Source organism: Poromitra crassiceps (assembly GCF_964638095.1).
Source record: "Poromitra crassiceps genome assembly, chromosome: 5".
Lineage (NCBI taxonomy): Eukaryota > Metazoa > Chordata > Actinopteri > Beryciformes > Melamphaidae > Poromitra > Poromitra crassiceps.
In genome coordinates, this window is record NC_139642.1 from 55,362,323 (window position 1) to 55,379,004 (window position 16,682).

Sequence of the window (16,682 nt, forward strand, 5' to 3'; positions counted from 1 at the left end):
ACGCATCACAACACCCTGCTCGCAAAGTAGCCGGCAATAACACACATACAAACACACACACACACACACACACACACTGCATACCCACACAGGAAGTGTACAATACACTGGAAGTTTCTGTCTCCTGCCACATCACATCTTATCCATGATTTCTAAATAGAGCTGTTTGTGCCAGGAGAAATGCCAGAATGATCGCCATGGTAACCATTAACAGCTGTTGTAGTAAAACGGAAAATTAACACGCTGCCAATGGACCAGCTAAGCTCTGTTTGTCCCCTCTGATTACAGTCAAATCTTCTCTCTCTCTCTCTCTCTCTCTCTCTCTCTCTCTCTCTCTCTCTCTCTCTCTCACACACACACACACACACACACACACACACACACACACACACACACACACACACACACACACAGGTTCCGCTCATGAATCATCACTAACCGGGACAGTTGACGTTTGATTGGTCTAAATTGGGATCAGAGTTGAGAGGTCACGTGACAGAGCAGGTGAGCAGGATCACAGGGAATTGGATTGGGAGGTTTGATACATCAAAAGGGATCCACTCCCAGACTGTTGCTACTTAATATCCATTATGGAACAGAGCGGGTGGGCTTCAGTGTAAGTAAGCGCATAGTACACAGATTATTATGAACAGGAAAACATCAAAACACCAGTACGTGCTACAGTATGACAACACTGGTCAACCGGTGTGCTCAGTGAAATTAAATGAGATGAGAGAGGGAAGGTTTCATAACTGACGTCCTGCTCTCTCTCTTGTTATTTGTGCTTGTAGTCTTTCCTCTATTTGTCCTACTTAGAGTGAGAGTAGGATCGCAGACAAGTGACAACGCTGTGGATCAGCTGCGTGTCTATGGCAACCATGGCTATCCAGTGTTCTTCTGAACTGCCGGGGAAGAATCCATTTGCAGACTGTGACACTGACTCTGTTGTGTTTGTGATTTGCGGAGGAGTGTGTGTGTGTGTGTGTGTGTGTGTGTGTGTGTGTGTGTGTGTGTGTAAAAGAACATTTTAGCATTATACAGAGTAGATGTTTAAGCTGTGCTGCTCAGTTTTCAGCTGCACACATGTACGTAGGTATACACACACTAAACACAGATATATACACACACACATCCATACATACATACATACATACATACATACATACACACACGAGCGTGCGCACACAGAGTGCAGGTGTTTTTCATAGGCTGTCCTTGTGGCTCTTGTTACTGTATGTAACACTGTATGTAACACTCCTATTCAAGGGAAGATCTGAAGAAGTGAAGATAGAGAAGGACATTATTTGCAGTGTTGGAAGTGGTTATTTTTGCATTCCCACTGAAACACAATATGCATTGCAGCTCAAACTCCTCGAGAAGATGAGCTGGAGCAGAGGGTTCATGTCTTTCTGAACGTTCAGCGTGTGATGACCACCAGCGTGCCCTGCTGCTCTACACTGGTGGATGCTACAGTGCATCATGGAATATTAACTCATTGAGTGCCAATGACGTCGATCGGCGTCAAATCAAATAGTAACTTAGAGTGCCAATGACGTCGATCGGCGTCAATTGCGTTTTTTGACGGTGGGACGTGGATCAAAGCCTGATGCATCTCCTGTGAAAGTATGGGGGATGTCGAATGTGTAGAAGCTATTTTACGGACCCATTAGGTGGCGACAGTGCTCTCCAGATTAGAGAAAGGTCAGGAAAACAGCAGGAAAAAGCCGTGATGAAAGAGAAACCGATGCATGCTGCAGCCAGAGCCATATAGATTGCTCTGGCTGGAGCTAACGTTAGCTGCGAACAGCAGTCAATCCGCTCCCACAACTGAGCCCCTCTGTCTCTGCTGCATAGTTTCTCCACACGATTAGCCGCCAGAAAAGAAAACCAAAGCCAAACCATTCTCATGAGAATGGTTTGGCTTTTCGTGTCGCGCTGGGAGCCGGCGCACAAGGCGGAGCGCTCCGAAATTAGACTCTGGGTGCAGGCACTTTGAAACGCGCAGCAGAAAGCCTAGAATCGGACGCAGCTTCATCCCAGCTCACAACCGAAACCCCAGAAACGCAGACGAACTCAGCGAGCCCGATCCAGACTCCCCCGACGAGCGGCCGCCATCCGAACGTGGATCCGCAGGCAGCAGAGCCTGCCATAGCAGGCAGCAGAGACTCGCCTGACACACGCAGCAGAGCGAGCAGAGCCACCAGAGACACTCTCACGGAGGAGGAGTTTGGAGTTGAGGGGGGTGGGGGTGCTGTTTATTGAAGGAAATTACTGTTCAGATGTTTCAGGTCAGAAAATATTAGCTTCAGAGTCAGTGATTTGCTTGAAATGCTTCATTTCACAAAAGGCTCATTATCTCAGCTTCTAGATGGAAACGTCTGTTTTTGGTGAAATCAACCTATCTTCTCCGGCTGATAACTAAAGAACGGAAAATGATATCAATAAACTTTTTTTTGCTGATGATAGAAGAGAGTCTCATCGTTCTTTGGGCGTGTTCAGTGTTTACATAGTAATATCACACAATATTCTGTGGGCCTCGAGAAATCACTGAAAACGCTCTGAAACTCTGGCACTGGCCGTTCTCCAAAAGTGGCTTTATTATAATAGTATAAATAAATCACACAATTTGCATCTCAGGGAAAATGTAAGGGCATTTCCATATAAAATAGACAAGACTGAGTGTCACCTATAGAAGCCTTCTTCTGCCTTGTGATAGTGAGTGAGACCAGGCAGGTCCAACTCAGCGTGTCTTCAACAGCGTCCTGAGAAGCTGTGTGAAGCTGCAGCTAAGAGACAAATCATCTCCTTGGGCATCGCACTGCAAATTTGGGCTTTCCTCTGTAGTGCAGATCAGACTGCGTTCTCTTCATCTGAGCAGGGTGTGTGGTGAAGCAGCACAAACAACCAGCACAGTGAAACAGCACTAACAGACAACACCAACAAGGTTTCAGGCCTCCTGCCTCATTACGACTGAGGAGGAAACCTCTTGTGATTATAAGCATGCTGCCAACTCTCCCTGTGCCGTCCTGCAGGCAAACAGTCTCCTTATGCTTTGATCAATGAGTGTTTCATGCTATGACTGGGTTATGCAGCTATGCTGCCCTCTTGTGTTTTGTTGCCGACATTTATGACAAGGCCTCTATGGCTTCTATGGCTGTTGTTGGAAATGGTTGTGTTTGTTGCAATATTCAGGAGGAGATAGAGGGATGCACAGCTTGAAGGAGGAGATAGAGGGATGCAGGAGATAGAGGGATGCAGGAGGAGATAGAGGGAGGAGATAGAGGGAGGAGGAGATAGAGGGATGCAGGAGGAGATAGAGGGAGGAGGAGATAGAGGGAGGAGGAGATAGAGGGATGAGGAGATAGAGGGATGGAGATAGAGGAAGGAGGAGATAGAGGGTGGAGGAGATAGAGGGATGAGGAGATAGAGGGATGAGGAGATAGAGGGAGGAGGAGATAGAGGGAGGAGGAGATAGAGGGATGAGATAGAGGGAGGAGATAGAGGGAGGAGGAGATAGAGAGAGGAAGAGATAGAGGGATGAGGAGATAGAGGGAGGAGGAGATAGAGGGAGGAGGAGATAGAGGAAGGAGGAGATAGAGGGAGGAGATAGAGGGAGGAGGAGATAGAGGGAGAAGGAGATAGAGGGAGGAGGAGATAGAGGGATGAGGAGATAGAGGGAGGAGGAGATAGAGGGAGGAGATAGAGGGAGGAGATAGAGGGAGGAGGAGATAGAGGGAGGAGATAGAGGGATGAGGAGATAGAGGGAGGAGGAGATAGAGGGAGGAGATAGAGGGAGGAGGAGATAGAGGGAGGAGATAGAGGGAGGAGGAGATAGAGGGAGGAGATAGAGGGATGAGGAGATAGAGGGATGAGGAGATAGAGTGGGAGGAGATAGAGATATGAGGAGATAGAGGGAGGAGGAGATAGAGGGAGGAGATAGAGGGATGAGGAGATAGAGGGATGAGGAGATAGAGGGAGGAGGAGATAGAGGGAGGAGGAGATAGAGGGATGAGGAGATAGAGGGAGGAGGAGATAGAGGGAGGAGATAGAGGGAGGAGGAGATAGAGGGAGGAGGAGATAGAGGGAGGAGATAGAGGGATGAGGAGATAGAGGGATGAGAAGATAGAGGGAGGAGGAGATAGAGGGAGGAGATAGAGGGAGGAGGAGATAGAGGGAGGCGATAGAGGGAGGCGATAGAGGGAGGAGATGGAGGGAGGAGATAGAGGGAGGAGGGTTAGAATTAAGCAACAAAACGCGTTAAAATATGAAAACGGAAACCTCTCCTGATAACAAATTGCTGATAACGACCTTCTGCGCCTACTAGCAGGTCAGTAGGGCCCTACTGGCCGATATGAATGGGGTGATAAGACGCTGATAACGACGATTGATCTCTCTCTCTCACACACACACACACACACACACACACACACACACCACACCACACACACACATTCTCTCTCTCTGTCTCTCTCACACATAAACACACACTCACATTCTCTCTCTGTCTCTCTATCTCTGACACACACAAACACATTCTCTCTCTCTCTCTCTCTCTCTCTCTCTCTCTCACACACACACAAACACATTCTCTCTCTCTCTCTCTCTCTCTCTCTCTCTCTGTGTGTGTGGACGGGCTTTATCCTGTGATGGTCATTCCTGTGCGCTCCGCTGCCTTGCTGCAGCGGGATAAGCTGCACCCCGTGCCTCCTGGCTACAGCAGCATGTGACCGGCTTATGATCTCGAGGTTTGGCCCAATGACTCTCCGCCCTGCAGAACCCCACTGTACTGTAGTGTAGGACACCTGAGGCACTGCAGCACATGATGAAACTCACACTCTCTGTCTCTCTCTCTCCCCCGCTCTCTGTCTCTGTGTCTCTCTCTCTGTCTCTCTCTCTCCATCTCTCTGTCTCTCTCTGTCTCTCTCTCTCCATCTCTCTGTCTCTCTGTGTCTCTCCCTCTCTGTCTCTGTGTCTCTCTCTCTGTCTCTCTCTCTCTCCATCTCTCTGTCTCTCTCTCTCTCCATCTCTCTGTGTGTGTGTCTCTCTCTCTGTCTCTCTCTCTCCCCTGCTCTCTTTGTCTCTCCCTCTCTCTGTCTCTGTGTCTCTCTCTCTGTCTCTCTTTCTCCATCTCTCTGTCTCTCTTTCTCCATCTCTCTGTCTCTCTGTGTCTCTCCCTCTCTCTCCCTCTGTGTCTCTCTCTCTGTCTCTGTCTCTCTCTCTGTGTGTCTCTCTCTCCCTCTGTCTCTCTCCCTCTGTCTCTCTCTCTCCCCCTCTCTCTCTGTCTCTCCCCCCCCCCCCTCTCTCTCTCTCCCTGTCTCTCTGTGTGTGTCTATCTCTCCCTCTGTCTCTCTCCCTCTGTCTCTCTGTTGTCTCTCTCTGTCTCTCCCTCTCTCTATGTGTCTCACTCCCTCCCTCTCTCTCTCTCCCTCCTAGTAGCCTGTACTGTGCATTCTCCCCGTTCATTGTAGTGTGCTTGTGATCAGTCACGCTGCTGCTGGCTACTAGAGAGCTTGGGTAAAGACCAGGATACTCTGTCAAAGCCTACTTATACGTTGTAATTATAAAAACATCTCTCTTAGTATTCTTTATTAAAAAAATATATATCAAAAAGTACAAGAGGCTCTTCAGCTGCCTAATGTCACACCATAATCACCAGTAGCTATATGGGGCGGCTGTAGCTCAGGAGGTAGAGCGGGTCGTCCACTAATAGCTTTGGATAAAAGATTCCCAGCTCCTCCAGTCTGCATGTCGAAGTGTCCTTGGGCAAGATACTGAACCCCAAATTGCTCCCGATGGTGTGCCAGCACCCTGCGTGGTAACCTGCCGCCATTGGTGTATGAATGGGTGAATGTACCTACTGATTGTAAAGCGCTTTGGATAAAGGCGCTATATAAATGCAGGCCATTTACCATTTATATGTTACAGTAAACTAATCAGTTATGCTAATGAGGTCACCATGACATCATTTTGTCACATACACAATATGTGACAATATATACAATGTATATGGGAGTGCGTGCCCGTCCGCATGCCTGCCCCTCGAGTGTCCACCGCCCAGGTAGGGTCATCAAAAAGGGCCTTTCTGTGTGGAGTTTGCATGTTCTCCCCGTGCCCCCTGGGGGTTTCCTTCATATAGGAACCCCTCACCAAAACATGCAATATCCTGGTCGCTGAAGTGGTGCCCCCTCTGGTCGTTAGGGGCGCCTGTTCGGAGGGAGGGGAACTCGTTGGAATAGCGTGATCCTCCCACATGCTATGTCCTACCGGTGAAGCTTCTCCTGTCAGGTGAAAAGAAGTGGCTGGCTAACTGCCCATGTCTCAGAGGAAGCATGGAGCCAGTTTCGGCTCTGCCCAGATCGGCAGAGTGTGGAGTAGCAACCAGGATAAATAAATTTAAATTAGCACTAATGGGGGATAAAAATTTCAACCTGATGAAGGTCGATAGACCGAAACGTCGTTAATTAAAGCTTTTTTTGCAAGTAATTGACAGTGTGCGGGACTCCTCTTTATTTCTCTCGTATGTACTGCATCTCCGACGCACCTGCCTTCAAGAGATTGAAGGTGTGCATCAGCTCCTTCTGGATAAAAATGGGATAAAAAATCTCGGGAGGGGAGAATATTTAGAAAAAAAAACATACAATGTATCATGTGGCAGGGACATAAAAGTATTGAGGAGGGAAGGCAATGATAAAGTCCTTGGGGGGGCTTTCGGGTCTCGTTGAAGAGTCGGATGGCAGTTGGGTAGAAGCTGTCCCTGTGACGAGGGGTTCTGTTACCACCAGACCTCAGTCTTCTGCCAAGAGGGAGGGGGGGGGGGCTTCAAAGAGTTTATGACCTGGGTGGGAGGGGTCGTCCGTGATTTTCTGAGACCGCTTCAGCCTCCTGGCAGTGTGCAGGTCCTGAAGGGATGGCAGGCTGCATCCGACCACCTTTTCAGCACGGCGGATGATGCAGTCTGGAGATGTCCTTGAGGGCAGCAGCAGCATTATGTGGTGTGAAATGGAGTTTTAACACATCAGCATGTTACATGTAATAATGCCACTGAATCAATATAATGTGAACACACTCAGTTATTCTGAATTGTGAAGAATTCAACTCATCCTCTCATCATCATTTTTAACTTATTTTCTTTCCTTTTTTACTAATTGCCCGCCTTGTCAATTGATGGAGGAATTGATTTAGTTTCCAAAACATTATTGATCGAGCAGCTAGATTCTAGCTTGTCCTTTTCCCACTTTTAGAAGCTCTTTCACACACTTCTACTTATTTCCTGTAAATGTCAAAAGCCAGTCCCACCACAGAAAGCCAAAGCATGTGATCAGAGACATTTCTTCCTGTTCATTCTCAAAGAACACAGACTTACACAATCTCAGCTGTGAACATAAGCTACTGCAGCCAGGCTGTATTTCAAACTTTTATTTTTGAAGTCTCTATGGCTATGCTATGGTGTATTGTCTATTAGCATAGCAAATGTTCATCAGGATGTCTGTTTTGTTTATACAGTAGCCTACATTGCCTGATATATATACAGTATTATTATATTATATTATATTATATATTATTATATATTGGCACAGTGACTGATGTTTTTCAGTGACTGATGTTTTTCAAAACCTCTGTATCCACAGACAGCACTGCTGTTCTAAAATGTCCTTTATTGTGAAAGATCAAAATGTTAGGGTCATGACTGTCACTTCCCCCATGAGGATCTGTCAACTATCAGCTGTCATGAATGGCTGCCTTGATATAGTTGTTTTCGTTGTTTCTATTTGTCTGGAAATCATTGCGTCTTGCACATTAGTTGAGCATGTTCTGTAGTGCCTTTGTCATCGATGATCACGATTACGATGATCAATCCTCTGGGAAGTCTGAATGCGAGTGGTGCATACTTAGTATGTATTCCAGAAGCAGAGAGTGTCCCTGTAGTTTTAAGGCCCATTCTTTGGTCTTGTCAATGGGCTATCTTATCTTTTGCACTGGAACTCTGAGGTCTTGTATAGGGTTTGACCAGTTGAAAGTGTTTTTTACAGGGTCAGGCTGGACAAATGCTTGGTGTCCTTCACCGTTTCAACCACAAGGCTTGGTGGAGCTTTTGACATCAACCTGGATGGCTGGAGCCTGAAGCAGGTTGGCTGATCCTTCCTGAAGCAGGTTGGCTGATCCTTCCTGAAGCAGGTTGGCTGATCCTTCCTGAAGCAGGTGAATCAGGGTGTATTCAGCAGGGACTGCCTCTGACTGAGGCATTGTAATGATACTCTTTAACTCTTTAAGTCCAGGTTGAGTGCCTAACATCATGGAATCAATGATTTCATCCACAAATGGCTGGCAGTCCAAAAATAGCACTTTTTTTTGCAGTTTTATCGTGGTTTATAATGGGATTGGGGGGGGGAGATTTGGTGTTTTTTCCACACACAATAAAAAACAACTTTGCATTTATTATGGTAAAAAAAAATGTTTACACGTGAAGCGTGCAATATTTCTAGTACTGTGTTATTAAAAGGGTACACAAGGGTAAGGAGTAATTAGTATTTGTTGAAAGTTGTTTTAAGAAGGAATAAGGGTTAGTATAGGGTTAAGTATAGCATTTCTTTAGAAGACGAATGGTTACTTCAACAGAAGGGTCCATGTGTAGCCTGAAGAGGTGTGTTTCTAGTCTCTGCTGATTGGCTGGAAGATGCAGGGCAGTGATTGGGCCGGCCCAACAGAAGAGGGGGGCTCCGGCTCCTTCCACGATTGTGGCGCCAGGGACGAGAAAGAGTTGACTTTTCAGTCCACATAGCGATGGAGGGGTGACAAAACAAACAACTAGTCTACCCTGTCCAAGTATGTCTGTTGTTTAGTCATCTGTTTATGGGACTGTGTAATTATTTGTATGCTATAATGACTTATGATTTCAATATCTAATATCCCAGACTTTTTGTTTTGTTACGCTGTAACTACAACATTATGAAGGCCAACGAGACACTACAGCAGCAGAATTCAGAATTCACTGGTTAATTCAACTGTCTGTGGCTGGTGCTGTGCTCATCATCAGTGTGTTTGTCTTCAAGTTTGTAGAGTGCTCTCGGCTCACAATGGCACATGATTGCAGACTTGATTTAGATTTACTGTCTGAGATATAAATTTTAAACTCTCTTTGTCTCTCTCTCTCTGAAACACACAACACTTGATCATGCACACATTCCAGGCCAAGCTAATTGCCATCGGGAGGGGGGGCATGTAGCTAGTGCACACACTCAAACACACGTGTACACACACACACACACACACACGCACACACACGCATGCACGCACACACACACACACACACACACACACACACACACGCACGCACACACACACGCACGCACACACACACACACACACACACACACAAACATTTCTGCCTGAGATGTAGCAGAGCAGAGGTCAGCTGGTCTCGAGACCGAATGTAAGAGGAATCAGGAATATGATCCTGAGCATGTGATGGCGTATGAGTGCACATGTTTGTGTGTGTGTGTGTGTGTGTGTGTGTGTGTGTGTGAGTGTGTGTGTGTGTGTGTGTGTGTGTGTGTGTGTGTGTGTGTGTGCGTGCGTGCGTGCGTGCGTGCGTGCGTGCGTGCGTGCGTGCGTGCGTGTGTGTGTGTGTGTGCGAGATCACACACTTCGTCAGAGGACTGCCCCTAAACCGCTCAGCGAGTGCAGCCAGAGATCAGCAGAGTCTTTGGGGTGCTGGCTGTGTGTTGGAGGGTAGTGTTAGTGTGTTAGATGGTAGCCTATGGGATATATTAGCATTGAGGACACTGGCTATAAACAGCAGTTGAAACCTACAAACTGCATACAAGACAAGGTAGTAAATAGTAGCTCCTGGATAAAAGCAATTACACAGTAAGTTATTTTTTTCTGTGTTTCTTCTTCAAGTCTACTGCAGCACCTGGCTCCTCCTGACCACAGCTGGTTGGATGTGCCCTCCTCTATGTCTCTGCTTCTACAATCTGAACTCACCTCTGTGTAGTGAATGTCATGTGTAACTCTGCTGTGTTGTCAAACTCGCTCGTTTAAACTGCGTTGTCTGTGAAGGCATCAGGCTCTGCTGTGTAGACGCCACCGTTTTGGAGTAAATACATATTGAGGTATTTCCTTTAGTTCATCAGCTAAACAGTAGCTTACCATCCATCTTTTCAACAGGGGTTTGCTCCCCCCCCCCTTTCCTGAGATTGGAGAAGCTCTCACTGTGGTGACGTTGACTTCTGGTTGATCATGAGGAGCCTGTGTGTGTCTGTGGCTCTGCTGCTGCAGCTCCTGGGGGCTTGCGTGGGCCAGTTCCCCCGACCGTGCGCCACCTCCGAGGGGCTCCGGACCAAAGAGTGCTGCCCGGTGTGGGCCGGCGACGGCTCGGCCTGCGGGGCCATGTCGGGCCGCGGGTTCTGCACCGAGGTGGAGGTCTCGGACGAGCCTTACGGGCCACAGTACCCTCACAGAGGCATCGACGAGAGGGAGCGCTGGCCCTTGGCCTTCTTCAACCGGACGTGTCGCTGCGCCGGAAACTACGGCGGCTTCAACTGCGGCGAATGCCGCTTTGGCTACTGGGGCGCGGGCTGCGCCGAGTACCGGGAGTCAGTGCGCCGGAACATCATGACGCTGTCGGTCGGCGAGCAGCAGAAGTTCATCTCGTACCTGAACCTGGCCAAGAACACCGTCAGCCGCGACTACGTGATCTCCACCGCCACGCGGCCCGAGATGGGGGAAAACGGCGAGACGCCCATGTTCTCCGACGTCAGCACCTACGACCTGTTCGTCTGGATGCACTACTACGTGTCCCGGGACGCCTTCCTGGGCGGTCCGGGGAACGTGTGGACGGACATCGACTTTGCCCACGAGTCTTCGGCGTTCCTGCCCTGGCACCGCGTCTACCTGCTGCACTGGGAGAACGAGATCCGGAAGCTGACGGGAGATTTTAACTTCACCATCCCGTACTGGGACTGGAGAGGCGCGCAGGCCTGCGACGTGTGCACCGATGCTCTGATGGGCGGACGCAACCTCTTCAACCCCAACCTCCTCAGCCCGGCTTCAGTCTTCTCTTCGTGGAAGGCAAGAACGCTTGTGTCTTATTTGTGTGTGTGTGTGTGTGTGTGTGTGTGTGTGTGTGTGTGTGTGTGTGCGTGCGTGTGTGTGTGTGTGTGTGTGTGTGTGCGTGCGTGCGTGCGTGCGTGCGTGCGTGTGTGTGCTTCTTATTCCCTGTAGATTCCTACGTGGAGCATAGGGCTGCAACCAGAGTACACCAAACGTGTTTTTGCATTTCCTGTAGCATGTGGGTTTTTAACGGGGTGGGGTTACTAGCCCCACATCTAACAAACATACATGTCTGTGATGGTGGGAGGGACACGGGGAGAACATGCAAACTCCACACAGAAAGGACCTGGGATGGACCAGGATTCGAACCCAAGACCGCCTTCCTGTGAGGCGACAGTGCTAACTACTGCTCTACCGTGCCACCAAATTACAAGTCTATGCATGAGCAAATCTCCCTTTTCCATTCTTTAGAAATTGGAAAAAATATATATATTCCCACTATTCCCACTGCAGGTCTGCAGTCCTGAAGCTGCTTGAACCTGCTAATCCAGATAGCTGAGAGATAGGCTGGAAACACACAACCTCATTTGTCACAATTTATCCTTAGATGATCCAGCCCACTTGTTCATAAATGAACGAGATCAGGGTGAAGATCCCACTTCAGAGTCTTTCTTCTCCACGTCCCAGAAAATGTTGCTAAGACAGCAACTTTGTTCTTATTAATTAGCTAGATGAAGGAATCTGCCGCCCACCATTCACTTTCTTCTGCTGGGTTTGAACAAGATCCCATTTGTCTTCACTAAAACAAATGCCACATGTACCCATGCGTATACAAAAAAATACACAAAATACAATTCACATCAGCCTCTTAAGGTTATACGTCCAGATATATTGTCCAAATGCGTTATATATTATAGATAAATTGTCGGTTGTTGTTTTTTTTCTCCTTCAACAGTGCTGTACTGTACTTCATTTCCATTTGAATGCTCACTAGAGCTTCTCTAGTAATAATTTCCCTCCCACACCCACTATAATGGAACACAGCTATTCCTGTAGGAGAGTCTGTTCATAGAGCTTCAAAAAGGTCTATAGGCTATTTAATCGTAGTAGCTCACAATGTGCGTGTGTGTGTGTGTGTGTGTGTGTGTGTGTGTGTGTGTGTGTGTGTGTGTGTGTGTGTGTGTGCGTGCGTGCGTGCGTGCGTGCGTGCGTGTGTGCGTGTGTGTGTGTAGGTGATCTGCACCCAACCAGAGGAGTACAACAGTCGAGAGGCATTGTGTAACGCTACGGGGGAGGGTCCGCTGTTGCGTAACCCCGGCAACCACGATCAGGGCCGCGTGGCGCGACTCCCCACGGCGGCCGATGTGGATTTTGCAGTGGGTCTAACCGAGTACGAGACGGGGACCATGGACCGCTTCGCCAACCAGAGCTTCAGAAACGTCGTGGAGGGTAGGCTGCTGCACACAGATCCATGAAAGAACACACACACACACACACACACACACACACACACACACACACGTCACACACACACACACACACACACACACACACACACACACACACACTTTTGTATCACTACTGTATATTTGTGAGGACCTTATTTCCTTACATGCATAACTCTAACTTTAAAACAGACCCTTAGAAGAGGGGACGGATCCGATCCGATTTGGGTCAAGGGAGGTGGCGGGTCTAGGGGAAAGCGGCTGTAGCTATTCACCTTACAGTATGTTCAGAGGCGGGGGTGGGCCAAATTCTTCCGGGTTGTGTTAACACTTCCGGTGGTCACGGCGCGAAATACAAAAGAACGTCAGAAGAAGAGAGTTGTTTTTAGAGGAGGAATGCGTTGAACATCGCCCGCATCTGCGGTCTGAGTGATACAAATCAAGTGGAAGAGGAAAAAGATGAGATCAACCAAAAGAAAACAACGGAATGGGCCGTTAACAGCAACGCACTGAGAGACGTCCTTGTACAAAACATACCGGGAGTCCAACAAAGAAAGCGTTTTCTCTCCTCCAAGCGCAGTGCGAGCCACTTACGTCTATAAGACCCACAGATGTTAACATAATTCCCAGGAATGCGAGAATTAACGAGCCAGTTACATGGCGTTGCATTCTTAGACATTGCCGTTTGCTTTTATTTGGTATGTTACATACAATTGGCTAAATTATTTGTTAATTCAGAGTTAGATGATTTTGGAGCAGCCGGCCTTTTTCTTTTTCTTTTTTTTTGCCGGAAAGTCGTGACACGTCCACACAACCGGGTCAAATGGGCGTGGCTACATAAGGTGAATCAAGATTGGAGGGGTGGGTAGGGGGAGTGGCTAAGTGTATCTTGATGGTGGGGGGGTCAGGAAAGTGGGCGGGTCTATGGAAAAGGGGCGTAGCTAGGGACAGGGACATCGTCAGGGTTCTGAGCCGACCCACACAATGTGCATATCGTAGCATTGGCCTTGGCGGAGGCCTGCACCCTCTGAGTGCCATTCTAGTTATGATACTGCCAACACGTTGAGGCAATCATGATGGGCAATTTAACAATCATGACAAAATGACAAAATTGAGTTATATCAAAAGTGTCTTCCTATTTGAGCAGACAATTTAAACAAGGAGTATATTCTCCCTTTTCTCTCTCGCCCTTTTCTCTGCCCATCTCTCTCTCTCTCTCTACACCTCAATCCCTCCCACTCTTTCATCCACTTCTTCTTTCTCCCCCTCATCCCTCTCTTTTCTCTTTTCTCCCTCCCTCCCCCCCCCCCCCCTCCTGCAGGTTTTGCCAGTCCAGAGTCAGGTATGGCAGTGTCAGGTCAGAGCACCATGCACAACGCCTTGCACGTCTTTATGAACGGCTCCATGTCCTCAGTGCAGGGCTCAGCCAACGACCCCATCTTCCTGTTGCACCACGCCTTCATAGACAGGTAGAGGACCACATGCATACGCCTGACACACACACACGTGCACACACACACACACACACACACACACACACACACACACACACACACACACGCATGCACGTACATACACTCTCACACACACACAAATGCATATACACACACACGCATGCACATACAGTACACACACACACACACACACACACACACACACACACACACACAGGGCCCCCCCTCGGACAAGCCTGGAAACATCTTGTTACACATTCTCTCCCTCTCTCCCTCATCTCTCCATCGTCTTCCCTCCATCTGTCCCCCCCATCTCTTCTTCTGCAGCATCTTTGAGCGCTGGCTGCGGACCCACCAGCCAAGCCGGACAACCCACTACCCACGTGCCAATGCTCCCATCGGCCACAACGACGGCTACTACATGGTGCCCTTCCTGCCCCTCTACAGAAACGGAGAGTACTTCCTCACCGACAAGGCTCTGGGATACGAGTACGCCTATCTGTTGGACCCCGGTCAGTACAAAACCACACATCCATTGAACCAGGTGTCCTTCTGACTTCTTCAGTAACACAATAAGGGTCACTAAATTAATGGTTTGTTAATGTTTAATAAGCATTAATAAGCATTAGTTAACTGTTACTACGGTTAACTTACTAGGGTTAATACGCATAAACTAACCCTTATTTGAGTGACTCTTATTGGTCTTCACATATGAAAAACAGCTCATCCTCTCTGTCTCCACCCCCAGGCCAGAGGTTTGTCCAGGAGGTCTTGACGCCCTACCTGCAGCAAGCCCAGCAGATCTGGCAGTGGCTCCTGGGGGCGGGGCTCCTGGGGGCGATTCTCGCCGCGGTCGTCGCCGCGCTGACCGTCGTTCTGATCAGGAGGCGGAAACGCATCCAGAAGAGGAAGAGGAGGAGCTACGGAGAGGGACAGCCGCTGTTGCAGAGCAGCTCAGAGGAAGGCTCCACCTCGTATCAGACCACAATGTAACCTACACAGATGCATACATACACGTGAATGAACACGATATCAGGGACTCTTGCTCGTTTCATGAAGAACACTGATGAGGTGAATCCAGGTCAAATCCATCATCAGGTCTTAATTTAACTTGTTAAATCTCGACTAATCAGGAGGAGATGGAGATCAAGAGAAGTACAGCAAGTTAAGGAGCATATCTTTCAGCTTTCAGACATCATATCAGGAAGACGTCCCTAATATTTTGTACCTTCAGTGTATACATACACACAGAACCATGTGTGCCTGCACTTATATGCAAGTACATGCAAACAATCAGTCGCACATATGTGTGAGCAGTGTACACACGCGCGGGCGCACACACACACACACACACACACACACACACACACACACACACACACACACACACACTTCGCAAAGACATTCCAAACAATACGTCCAGATCAAATCCAATAAACGGTCCTGAATGCAACAGACCATGTTGTATTGATTAATACAGTGCAGCATATTCAAATAGGTCAGCATGGGATCATTCAGATTCACATGATGTGAGCCACTCTGCACTCAGTGACAGATCACATGATGTGAGTCACTCTGCACTCAGTGACAGATCACATGATGTGAGCCACTCTGCACTCAGTGACAGTAGATCACATGATGTGAGCCACTCTGCACTCAGTGACAGATCACATGATGTGAGCCACTCTGCACTCAGTGACAGATCACATGATGTGAGTCACTCTGCACTCAGTGACAGATCACATGATGTGAGCCACTCTGCACTCAGTGACAGACCACATGATGTGAGCCACTCTGCACTCAGTGACAGTAGATCACATGATGTGAGCCACTCTGCACTCAGTGACAGCAGATCACATGATGTGAGCCACTCTGCACTCAGTGACAGTAGATCACATGATGTGAGCCACTCTGCACTCAGTGACAGATCACATGATGTGAGCCACTCTGCACTCAGTGACAGTAGATCACATGATGTGAGCCACTCTGCACTCAGTGACAGTAGATCACATGATGTGAGTCACTCTGCACTCAGTGACAGTAGATCACATGATGTGAGCCACTCTGCACTCAGTGACAGATCACATGATGTGAGTCACTCTGCACTCAGTGACAGTAGATCACATGATGTGAGTCACTCTGCACTCAGTGACAGTAGATCACATGATGTGAGCCACTCTGCACTCAGTGACAGTAGATCACATGATGTGAGCCACTCTGCACTCAGTGACAGATCACATGATGTGAGCCACTCTGCACTCAGTGACAGTAGATCACATGATGTGAGCCACTCTGCACTCAGTGACAGATCACATGATGTGAGCCACTCTGCACTCAGTGACAGATCACATGATGTGAGCCACTCTGCACTCAGTGACAGATCACATGATGTGAGCCACTCTGCACTCAGTGACAGTAGATCACATGATGTGAGCCACTCTGCACTCAGTGACAGATCACATGATGTGAGCCACTCTGCACTCAGTGACAGACCACATGATGTGAGCCACTCTGCACTCAGTGACAGTAGATCACATGATGTGAGCCACTCTGCACTCAGTGACAGCAGATCACATGATGTGAGCCACTCTGCACTCAGTGACAGTAGATCACATGATGTGAGCCACTCTGCACTCAGTGACAGTAGATCACATGATGTGAGCCACTCTGCACTCAGTGACAGTAGATCACATGATGTGAGCCACTCTGCACTCAGTGACAGATCACATGA

The 16,682-nt window shown here is 48.4% G+C and overlaps 1 protein-coding gene across 1 annotated transcript; it reads left to right on the plus strand.

The window, feature by feature from the left end:
* Positions 1-9,776: 9,776 nt before the first annotated feature.
* Positions 9,777-15,197, plus strand: tyr (tyrosinase). Its single transcript, XM_083637956.1, has 6 exons — positions 9,777-9,867; positions 10,168-11,070; positions 12,285-12,501; positions 13,819-13,966; positions 14,279-14,463; positions 14,700-15,197. Exons 2-6 carry the CDS (start codon positions 10,240-10,242, stop codon positions 14,942-14,944), a joined length of 1,626 nt encoding a protein of 541 aa, XP_083494082.1. The 5' UTR covers positions 9,777-9,867; positions 10,168-10,239; the 3' UTR covers positions 14,945-15,197.
* Positions 15,198-16,682: the final 1,485 nt, after the last annotated feature.